At 47.9% G+C, this 12026-nt stretch overlaps 1 protein-coding gene across 6 annotated transcripts in view; it reads right to left on the bottom strand.

Moving 5' to 3' along the window:
- Positions 1–6081: 6081 nt before the first annotated feature.
- The window catches only part of PAAF1 (proteasomal ATPase associated factor 1), a 36390-nt gene continuing 30445 nt past the window's right edge, over positions 6082–12026 (bottom strand). For all 6 annotated transcript variants that reach the window (XM_008264186.4, XM_051822397.2, XM_070075172.1 and 3 more), the window contains 2 exons: positions 9679–9761; positions 6082–6524 (listed from right to left, as the gene is read on the bottom strand). In XM_008264186.4, coding sequence (XP_008262408.1) covers positions 6447–6524; positions 9679–9761 — 161 coding nt within the window. In that variant the 3' untranslated portion in view covers positions 6082–6446. The remainder of the gene's footprint in view (positions 6525–9678; positions 9762–12026) is intronic.

The following is a 12026-nucleotide window of genomic DNA, read 5'->3' as shown; positions in this document are numbered from 1 at the left end:
TGAGCACCTGGGTTGCTGCAGCAACTCTAAGGTAACAGCAATTTCCTGATGTGGTTACACTGGCAACTGCAGTGCGTGAGTTCCTTTTGCTCCACATCCTTCCTTACCAATTCTTCTCCTTTATATATATATATATATATATATATATATACATATACATACATATATATATACACACATATATATATGAACTTGTATGTTTTTTCTCCTTTAAAAAATGTTTTCATCTACTTGAAAGGCAGAGAGAGAGAGAGAGATTCTTCCACCCGCTGGTTTAGCCCCCACAGGCCTTCAACTGTCAGGGTTAAATCAGGCTAAACTCAGAAACCTAGGACTCCATCTGGGTCTCCCTGTGGGCGGCAGAGGCCCAAGCACGTAAGCCGTCATCTGCTGCCTCCCAGGATGCATAGCAGGAAGCCGGATTGGAAGCAGAGTAGCTGGGCCTGGAACCAGGCTACAGGGTGCCGGTGTCACAACTGGTGGCTTAACCTGCTGTGCCACAACACCAGCCCCTTACCAGCTCTGGATGCCAAGTTTTTAAACGTTTTAAGTGTAAAGGAACATCTCGGTTTATTTTCAAGGTTTATTTATTTGCAAGGTAGAGTCACACACACAAACAGATCTGTTTCACCCTCCAAATCTCCATAGCAGCCAGGGTCAGGACAGGCCAAAGCCAGGAACCAGAAACTCCATTTGGGTTTCCCACCTGAGTGGCAGGAACCCAAGCACTTGGGCCACGACCTGCTGCTTTCTAGGCGTAGTAGCAGGAAGCTGGGTGAGAAGCACAAGGTAGCCAGGGCTTGAACCAGGTGCACTGAAACAGGACGCAGGTGTCCTGAGTGGCGGTTTAATCTGTTGTGCCTGCCCCTTGGTTTTACTGTATACAATTAGCTAACTAATTACATTTAAAACAGAGTGAGAGAAAGGAGACAGAGAATGGTCTTGCGTTTGCTGGTCCACTCCCCAAATGACTGCAGCAGCTGGAGCTGAGCCAGGCCAAAGCTAGAAGCTTAGAATTCCATCTGGGTCTCCTAAGCGGTGGCAGGAACCCAAGTCTTAAAAGTCTTAAAGATCTTCACCTATATAAGTTCTTCCAAAAATCTGTTTCACTTTTAAATCTTTAATCCCCTCCCTTCCTCCCTTCCTCCCTCCCTTCCTTCCTAGATTTGTTTTATTTATTTCATAATGAGTTACAGAGAGAAGTAGACAGAGAGGTCTTCCATCCGCTGGTTCACTCCCCGGATGGTTCAACAGCCAGAGCTGAGCCGATTCAAGTCAGGAGCCAGGACCTTCTTCTGGGTCTCCCATGTGGGTGCAGGGGCCCAAGGACTTGGGCTGCTTTCCACTGCGTTCGCAGGCCATAGCAAAGAGCTGGATTGGAAGAGGAGCAGCCAGGCCTAGAATGGGCATATGGGATAACGGACTGCAGGCCAGGGCTTTAACCTGCTGCGCCACAGCGCCGGCCGCAAGGAAGTTTTCCCTATTTTCCTGCTAGGTAGCCAGCTGGTAGACCCTGGACTGAACAGTTCATCATTTCCCCGCCGGTCTGTAGGGACAGCTGTGCCATGTGCAGCGCTTCTGCAGCGGCACGAGCTTGTGTCTGGGCCACTGCTCCCGGACAGGGCACACCACGGCCCCTCCCCTTTCCTCCTCTCCTCCTCCCCTCCTTTTTCCCAGGAGTATCTTCATTTCTCTTTCACTCAGCCCTGTGCGCCTGTCAAGTGGAAACAGGACCTCAGATCTAGTCTGAGCGTATGGAGAACGAGGAGGGCTGCGTTTTAAGTCTCATCCCTGAGTGGAGGGAAAAGCTTGGCCCCCCGAGGACATCTCAGACACTTGTGCCTGGGGTATTTAAGAACTGTCCCGGTCTCTGAAACCAGTTACAGCAGAGGGCCTGCCCCTTACTGGAGGCAAAAGGTGCTGTAGGTGTATTTGAACTTGGGCCAAAGGACAGAACAAAACCAATTTAAGAGCTAAGAGATAAAGTATAGGTTTTGGGTGAGTTGAGTGGTCAGAAAGTGACCAAACCTTGGGGTTCACGTAGTGGCACAGCAGATTAAGTCACTGTCTATGATGCCAGCATCCCATGTGAGCACAGGTTGAAGTCCTGGCTGCTCGACTTCTGATGCAGATCCACCTGCCTCCTAATGTACCTGGGAAAGCAGCAGCTGATGCCCAAGGGATGGGGTCCCTGCCATACATGTGGGGCACCCAGATGGAGTTCCAGGCTCTTGGCTTTGGCCTGGCCCAGCCCCGGCCATTTTCTCCATTTGGGGAGTGAACCAGAGGATGGGAGATTTTCTCTGTCTCTGTCACCTGCCTTTCAAATAAAAAATTAACCTTACATTTAAGTTATGAGACAAAGCAACATCATGTGGCTCCCAATATGATGCTCTTAGGATACAGAATCTCTTTGTGGTAACCTTGCAAAAATGCAGAACCTCAATCTACTCATAGAAACATCAGACAAACTCAACCCAAGAGTTCTACAGATGCGCTTGTTCAGCAAAAACATCCTGGTCATGAACTGAGCAACTGTCCCAGACAGAACGCAATTAAATGCAAACCTGCGAGCTGGGTTTAGATCCTGGAGCACACAGGCAAGGGTGACTTAAACGACACTGCTGGGGCAACTGGCAAGACTGAGTGAGGTTTGCAGGTCGGCTGAGTTCAGGATCAACCCGGACTTCCCTGTTCTGACAGCTGTACTGTGGTGATGCAGGAGCGTCCTTTGATTTAGCAAATGTGTACACGCTGAACTACGTTAGGGTAACAGGATTCAACGACTGCTTATTACTGGCAGATGAGTCAGGGAAAATACACACAGCATATATAACCTGTGTGTGCATATGTATATAGCAAACCTAATGAAAAGTTAACAAGTGGGAGAACTGGGAAGGGGTATACTGGGTTCCTTTGTGTATTGTTGTGACTTCTCTACAAGTTTGAAACTATTTAAAAAGAAAAAATAAAATAGAATAAAATGTACTCACCAAGAGACTTGCTCAAGAAGGAAAGCTTCCCCTGCTGCGAGGCCCCTGGGAGGACCGAGCCGCAGAGGCTTCCGCCTGCTTTCAGGGCTCAGAGAGGTGTTTCTCACAAAGTCACAAGGGGGCATCGGCAGCCAAGACACAGGGCTCCCCACAGTTTCACTGCGTGCGGCAGATGGGAACTGCCCTCCCCCCTTCCTTGCCCACGCAGTCCTCAACCCTGGAGGAAGAGAAGCTTTTCCTTCCACGCTGCACACCGGGGCTCCTCCGTTCACAGCATACAGCGCTACGGTGCACCTGAGAGCTGCCTGCACTCCTCTTCAGGACTGGGTGTCACAGCGGCTGTCAAGGGCCACTGCCTCTATCGCGGCCAGGACATGAACTCTGCAGACCTATGAATAGGGACTCATGACTGGGACCACAACATGTAATAGTTACATTCCTTCACCACACGTGTCAGCCACACCCTCCCTCATCCTGCTTCCTGATCTGATCTCTGAGAGGATCACTGGGGGCCTCCCAGGAGGCAAGGTTTCCAAGCTCCGGAACACGCTCCTCTCGTCTACCCATCACAAACCACTCCTTAAAATGGTCTTCTGCCACCGGCTCATGACTGTGGTATACCTGGTGTATATACTAAAAGGCTCTGAAGATTGTAAACCAATGGTTTGGTCTCTTGAGAATAGAACTTTACCTTAACTTTTCTTAAAATTTATTTGAAAGGCAGAGTTACAGAGTGAGAGAGATCTTCCATCCACTGGTTCACTCCCCAAGTGGCTGCAACAGCCGGGGCTGAGCCAGATGATTCATTTGGGTCTCCCACAAGGGTAGCAGGGGACCAAGCACTTGAGCCATCTTCCATTGCTTTTCTCAGGCCATTAGCAGGGAGCTGGATCAGAAGAGGAGTAGCCAGGACTTGAACTGAAGTCCATATGGGATGCTGGTGTCACAAATGGCAGCCTTAGCAGCTATACCACAATGCTGGCCCCCTTTATCCTAACTTTAAATCCTCCCCCCCCCCCTTTTTTTTTAGGGGCAGGAGTTTGGCACAGCAGGTAGAATATCCGCACCCCATAGAGTGCCTGGGTTTGAGTCCCAGCTTTGCTTCCAATCCCAGTTTCCCTGGGAGGCAGCTGTGATGACTGAAATATCTGGGACCCTGCCACCTACATGAGATCCAGACTGAATTCTTGGCTCCTTGCTTCAGCTTGGCCTAGCACCAGCTGTCGTAGGCATCTGAGCAGTGAACCAGGAGATGAAAGATCTTTTTCTCTTTCTGCCTTTCAAATAAAATGAAAATAAATAAATTTTTAAAAAGATTTTATTTATTTATTTGAGAGGTAGAGTTACGACAGTGAGAAGGAGAGACAAAAAGGTCTTCTGTCCGCTGGTTCACTCCCCAAATAGCCACAACGGCCAGGGCTACGCCGATCCAAAGCCAGTAGCTAGGAGCTTCTTCCAGGTCTCCCACGTGGGTGCAGGGGCCCAAGGACTTGGACCATCTTCTACTGCTTTCCCAGGCCATAGCAGAGAGCTGGATCAGAAGAGGAGCAGCCGGGATTTGAACCAGCGCCCATATGGGATGCTGGCACTGCAGGCGGAGGAGTAACCTACTGCGCCACAGCACTGGCCCCATAAATAAAAATTTAAAAAATATGCTGAGATGGAAAGATCTTGAGATGCTAAGTGAAAATCAATCACGAAATATATCCAATTCTACTTTTTTGCTTAGGGACAAAAAGAGGTGACCATGCCATTTCCTTGCTTAAAACCCTCAGTGGTTCCCCACTGTGGATCAAGGGAAGTCCAAGCTCCTTACCTGACATTTAAGCTCCTTCTTCATTTGGGCCCCACAGAATTCTCTGGATGCATCTCCCACAGGTCAGTCGTGTTGTCCCAGGAATCTGGTTCCAGCTATGACTAATACGCTCTTCACCATCTTTTCCTCTAGTTCAGTGGTTCTCAAATGTGAGTATACTTCGCGGATTTGTTAAAACAGATTCCTGGGGCTGGCGCTGTGGCACAGTAGGACTGCCTGTAACACTGGGATCCCATTTCAGAGCGCTGAATCCAGCCCTGGCTGCTCTGCTTCCAATCCAGGGCCCTGCTAATGTGCCTGGGAAAAACAACTGAAGATGGCCCAAGTACATGGGTTTCTACCACCCACACAGAGATTCAAATGGATTTCCTGGCTCCTGGCATCAGCTGGCCCAGCCACCAGCCCGTGCAGACATTTCAGGAGTGAACTAGCAAATGGAAGATCTGTTTCTCCTTCTCTGTTTCACTCTGCCTTTCAAATAAATAAGTTTTTTTTTTTTTTTTTTTTTTTTGACAGGCAGAGTGGACAGTGAGAGAGAGACAGAGAGAAAGGTCTTCCTTTGCCGTTGGTTCACCCTTCAATGGCTGCTGCGGCCAGCGTGCTGCGGCTGGCACACTGCGCTGATCCGAAGGCAGGAGCCAGGTGCTTCTCCTGGTCTCCCATGGGGTGCAGGGCCCAAGCACTTGGGCCATCCGCGACTGCCTTCCTGGGCCACAGCAGAGAGCTGGCCTGGAAGAGGGGCAACCGGGACAGAATCTGGCGCCCTGACTGGGACTAGAACCCGGTGTGCCGGCGCCGCAGGCGGAGGATTAGCCTATTGAGCCATGGCGCCGGCCCATAAATAAGTCTTAAAACACACAAACACACACACATAGAGTCCTGGGTATCCACAAAATTTCTGATTGGGGTCTGGCTCCACTTCCAACAAGTTCCTGGGTGATACTGATACTGCTTTACACTGATGATGATTCAACTTCCTTACTTATACGTGTACCTAAGCTGACCAACCCTGTTGGCCTGGCAGGGCCAGCCCCAGCTTTGATACCAAAAGTCCATGTCACTGAAAGTCCCTGAGTTGCAGGCAAACTCGGATGGTTGGTCGGTCACCCTCGCTGCGTCAGACTCTCCCAGGCTGCTGCCTCTGGGCCATTCCCTGCCACTGCCGAGCAGTCCTCCTGACAGCCAGGTCACGGGAGTGCTGAGGAAAGACTTCCATCACCCGGCTGCATTTTGCTGGAATAAGAGTATTAAACAAAGCTTTTCAAAGTCAGGTTCCTCCAAACATATTTTCTTTATTTTCTCCAGAGAAATGGCTTTAGTTGTCTGTTCATTGTAAACATTTTTAATATAACTGGTATGAGAACAAACTGTGAGCATCCACATATTTGTACTGTGCAGCTGGGCTGAGTTTACACAAGGAGAAGCTGGGGCAAAGGCAGTGAGCGAATGGGAGCTTCTGACTCACGCGTCCAGGGATGACAGTTCCTCGGGGGGCCAGTACAGCGGATTTTCTGGGGCTTCCAAGGGGCACCCAGGCACTGTGGGGAAATGGACCTGGGGAAGGACCCGTGAAGTTTCTGCTCATTGTTGATCAGGCTCAATCCATTTCAGTAACTGGGAATTCTCCTTCCAAGGGGTCAGAGGTCAGAAAGCTGATAGCGTCGCACAAGACCATCTCGACAGCATGTGTAGATCTGTTTCTCCCATGTGGCTACCTAGAACACAAGAGTTCACATTTCAAAGAAAGCCTAAGATTCTCCCATTTAAAATAATGCAAGCTTGGTGCCGGTGCTGTGGTGTAGTGGGTAAAGCTGCCACCTGCAATGCCGGCATCCCATATGGGTGCCGGTTCTAGAACCAGCTGCTCCACTTCTGATCCAGCTCTCTGCTATGGCCTGGGAAAGCAGTAGAAGATGGCCCAAGTCCTTGAGCCCCTGCACCCGTGTGGGAGACCCAGAAGAAGCTCCTGGCTCCAGGCTTTGGATCAGCTCAGCTCCGGCCGCTGCGGCCATTTGGGGAGTGAACCAGCGGATGGAAGACCTCTCTCTCTCTCTACTTCTTCTCGCTCTGTGTAACTCTGACTTTCAAGTAAATAAATAAACCTTTAAAATAAAAAAAATTTTTTTAATTTTAAAAAATTAAAAAAATAAAATTAAAAATTTAAAAAAATTAAATAAAAATAATGCAGCCTTGTCACTGACCCCCATTAGTCCAGGGGAGTCTGAGAAGCTTCAGTGACTCCACAGGCAGGTGAACAACCACATCCATAATATATATTTATAAAATCTCAGGCCAAGGTCAACGGTTATTCATGACTACAGAATACAGAAACTAACTGGTGTCAGAGGAATGCTGTCTGTCAGTGCTTGGGTGAGTGCAGAGACCATGCAAGCAGGGAGGAAATGGTACAAGATGGGCGTGGTATCCTGGAACCATGTAACATTGCATACAAGGAAGTCCTAAATATGAGCCTTTTTTTCTGAGGAGGACTTCAATTTCTCAAAGTAACGCAAGAACTACTAACATAATGGAAATGGCACAAATTCTGGAATGAATTTAAGCTCAGGTTTGCTGTCACATGACTGCATTTCCTAGTACAACTTTCTCCATCCCTTTGGACTCCAGTCTCTTCACTGGTAAGATGGAAATAACAGGTTAATTCACAAAACAGAGCACTATGCAGGAACTTTAAAGTATGCATTTACCTGAAAAGAGTTCCAAGATGTTGTATGAAAAATAAATAAATAGGGGCTGGCGCTGTGGTGCAGTGGGTTAACGCCCTGGCCTGAAGCACTGGCATCCCATATGGGCACCGGTTCTAGTACCGGCTGCTCCACTTCTGATCCAGCTCTCTGCTATAGCCTGGGAAAGCAGTAGAAGATGGCCCAAGTCCTTGGACCCCTGCACCCACGTGGGAGACCCGGAGGAGGTTCCTGGTTCCTGGCTTCGGATCAGCGCAGCTCTGGCCGTTGTGGCCAACTGGGGAGTGAACCATCGGGTAGAAGACCAACCTCCCTCTCTCTGCCTCTCCTCTCTCTCTGTAACTCTTTCAAATAAATAAATAAATAAAATTGTCACATCACAAAAAAAAAAAAGAAAAATAAATAAGCCACAGGGTAATATTTATGGGATGATCCTATTTATATACAAACTGAAGACAAAAACTATTATTTTTACATGAATAGGAAGATGCTGGAGCTGGTGCTGTGGCATGGTGTGCTAAGCTGCCGCCTGCAGCACCGGCATCCTATCTGGGCGCTGGTTCGACTTCTGGCTGCTCCTGGCTGCTCTACTTCTGATTCAGTTCCTTGCTAGTGTGCTTGGAAAAGCAGCAGCAGATGACCCAAGTGCTTGGATCCCTGCACCCACATGGGAGACTCAGAGGAAGCTCCTGGCTCCCGGCTTTGGCCTGGCCCACCCTTGGCCACTGTGACCATTTGGAGAGTGAATCAACAGATGGAGGACTTTTCTCTCTCTGCCACTGCCTCTCTGTCTCTGTAACTCTTTTAAATGAATGAATGAGTGAATAAATAAATAGAAGATGTAACCATGTACATTATCCAAAAATGGTCTTGAAAGAGTTCAGTAAAACTGTTACTGCTTGTTACTGCTAGAAAGATGAATGGAACTAATGGAACTAAAAAGGGTTTTTGTTTTTGTTTTTTTAATTATTTATTCAAGAGGCACAGAGAGGGAGAGAGAGACAGGTTCACTCCCCAAATGGCCACAAAGGCTGGCTGGGCCAATGCAAAGCCAGGAGCCAGGAGCTTCTTCCAGGTTTCCCATGTGGATACAGGCACCCAAGCACCTGGGCCATCTTCCATTGGTTTCCCAGGCCATTAGCAGGGGGCTGGATCAAAGTGGAGCAGCCAGGACTCCAAGTGGCATCCATATGAGATGCTGGCACTGCAGAGGAATACCCTACTACAACACAGCACGGGCCCCAATTAAAAAGGTCTTTGGCCGGTGCCGTGGCTCACTAGGCTAATCCTCCGCCTAGCGGCGCTGGCACACCGGGTTCTAGTCCCGGTTGGGGCGCCGGATTCTGTCCCGGTTGCCCCTCTTCCAGGCCAGCTCTCTGCTGTGGCCAGGGAGTGCAGTGGAGGATGGCCCAGGTGCTTGGGCCCTGGAAAAGCACCTGGCTCCTGGCTCCTGCCATCGGATCAGCGTGGTGCGCCGGCTGCAGCGCGGCGGCCGCGGCGGCCATTGGAGGGTGAACCAACGGCAAAGGAAGACCTTTCTCTCTGTCTCTCTCTCTCACTGTCCACTCTGCCTGTCAAAAAAAAAAAAAAAAAAAAAAAAAGTTTAAAAAAAAAAAGGTCTTAAAGCAGACTTTCAAGTCTGCATAATTCTTATGTTTGAATTTTTATAGGTACAGATTAATTATGTAACTTTCTAAAAATTCTAAGAAAAAATAGGAATAATACTGATTGTTTCAAGGAATGGTAACAAACACTAAACAAGATAGTCCTTGTAAAACATGCGGCACATCAATGTCTGGTGTTAGTTCCCTTTTTGTTTTTCTCTTCATACTCTAATAAAAATGTGGGAGTCAATCCTGAATTTTAAATAATAACTGCTAATATTTCTAGAATGCATTTACAAAGCTTTCATATGCATTATCTCATTATTCTCCTCATTCCACATAAGAGTACAGATTGAAGAAGTGAAATAATTTCCAAGCTTCTGGAGTCAGTAGGTGACAAAGTCACTTCTGACTCAAACAAAACCTTGATTTCTTTCCATCCCAGCATACAGCTTATGCAATTGTAGCAACTCTGATGACCACAAGGTGGCCAGACTCAGTTCTTTCAAAGCTCTCAATCCCAGGGGGAGAATCACCCAGGCGTGGTGTTCTTGGGTCTGTACCTTGTACACAGGGTCACAGTCCACTCCAGTGAGCTCAATGACGTAGTCTAAGTCTTGCTGAACGATGAAACAGCTTCCGTCACCTAAAAGAAAATTTAAATAATTAAAGAGAATGTTGCATTCAAAAGACTTAAAAAGATTCATTGTTTTTATCTACATGTATTATTAGCCTAAAGACACAGAATGGTAATAAGCTTTACTGTGTGTTAACTATGTACTTTGGAAATTTATATTCATTAAATAAAAGTTAAAAAAAAAGAAATTATAACAAAAGGAATCTTAAGACTCTTTTACACAGTAAGTGTAATATTCCAAATTAATTTCCACATACAATGTGACTTCTTTTCTTCATGATACATTCTATACTTATTTGTGAATATGGCTATTAATTCATAAGGAAATGTGTGAGTGTGTCTACTGACCTAATATGCTTAATTCAGGAAACAGACCTTTTGTGCATGTGGGGAAAGGTGCCATTCAATGTTATCCTCTGTTTTTACAAAATATGTTAATGAATCAAATAATTAGAAAATAAAACATGATGATACAAAACAAAACAAAACAAAAAACTATGATGATCTACAGTGACTACCTAGGATGCTGGGCTGAGGAGGATTTAAAGGCCAAGTGCAGATCAGTGGGAAGTGCCTGACTAGTGACACCTGTCGAGGACACAGACAATGCAACTGCAGTCTTACACATTTGTTTGCAAACGTACCCTCAACAATTTTTTCTTATTTATTTCATTTTTTAAAAAACATTTAAAAAATTATTTAAAAGTTAGAGAAAGAAAGAGACAGAATCTTTCACCCATTAGTTCACTCCCCAAATGGGTGCAATAAACTGGGGCTAGACTAGACCAGGCAGAAGCCAGGAGCCTGGAACTCCATCCAGGACTACCACAGGGGTGGCAGGAGCGCAAGGACTTGGGTCATCTTCCACTGCTTTCCCAGGTGAATTAGCAGGGAGCTGGACAGGACTCAAAATGGCTTAACCTATTGTGTCATAATGCTGGCCCCAACAATGTTTTAAATAATAAAATTGTCTATAGAAATGTTTTTTTATTTTTTTAAATTTTTTAAATTTCTTGACAGGCAGAGTGGACAGTGAGAGAGAGAGACAGAGAGAAAGGTCTTCCTTTGCCATTGGTTCACCCTACAATGGCCGCCGTGGCAGGCGCACCGCGCTGATCCGAAGGCAGGAGCCAGGTACTTCTCCTGGTCTCCCATGGGGTGCAGGGCCCAAGCACTTGAGCCATCCTTCACTGCACTCCCGGGCCACAGCAGAGAGCTGGCCTGGAAGAGGGGCAGCCGGGACAGAATCCGGCACCCCGACCGGGACTAGAACCCGGTGTGCCGGTGCCGCAAGGCGGAGGATTAGCCTAGTGAGCCGCGGCGCCGGCTTATAGAAATGTTTTAAGAGGGGCCGGCACCGTGGCTCACTTGGCTAATCCTCCACCTGTGGCACCGGCATCCCATATGGGCACTGGGTTCTAGTCCCGGCTGCTCCTCTTCTAGTTCAGCTCTCTGCTGTGTACTGGGGAGGCAGTGGAGGATGGCCCAAATGTTTGGGCGCCTCCACCCGTGTGGGAGACCAGGAGGAAGCACCTGGCTCATGGCTTTGGATTGGCATAGCTCCTGCCGTAGCAGCCATTTTGGGGGTGAACCAACGGAAAGAAGATAAAATAAAAGAAAATAAAATAATGGGCCAGCACTGTGGTGGAGCAGGCTAAGCCTCCACCTATGGGGCCGGCATTCCATATGAGTGTCGATTCATGTCCTGGCTGCTCCTTTTCCAATCCAGCGTTCTGCTTATGGCCTGGGAAAGCAGTGGAAGATGGCCCAAGCGCCTGGGCCCCTGCACCTGTGTGGGAAACCTAGAAGAAGCTCCTGGCTCCTGGCTTTGAACTGGACCAGCTCCAGTAGTTGTAGCTATTTGGGTAGTGAACCAGCAGATGGAAAACCTTTTTCTCTGTCTCCTTCTCTCTGTAGTTCTACCTCTCAAATAAATAATTAAAAAAAAAAAAAAAAAAGTAAAAGGAATGAATGTTCCCAACAGAAAATGGACAAATGAAATTTGGGGGCTGATGTTGTGATGTAGTGGGTAAAGCCACCACCTGCAGTGCCGGCATCTCAAATGGGCACTGGTTTGAGTCCCGGCTGCTCCACTTCCAATCCAGCTCTCTGCTGTGGCCTGGGAAAGCAGCAGAAGATGGCCCAAGTCCTTGGGCCCCTGCACCCATGGGGGAGACCCAGAAGAAGCTCCTGGCTCCTGGCTTCAGATTGGCTCAGCTCCGGCTGTTGCAGCCAACTGGGGAGTGAACCAGCATTTGGAAGACCTCTCTCTCT

The sequence above is a fragment of the Oryctolagus cuniculus genome, chromosome 1 (genome assembly GCF_964237555.1).
Source record: "Oryctolagus cuniculus chromosome 1, mOryCun1.1, whole genome shotgun sequence".
Classification (NCBI taxonomy): Eukaryota; Metazoa; Chordata; class Mammalia; order Lagomorpha; family Leporidae; genus Oryctolagus; species Oryctolagus cuniculus.
The sequence above is the reverse complement of the archived record's forward strand: the minus strand, read 5'-3'. Positions and strand labels throughout refer to the sequence as shown.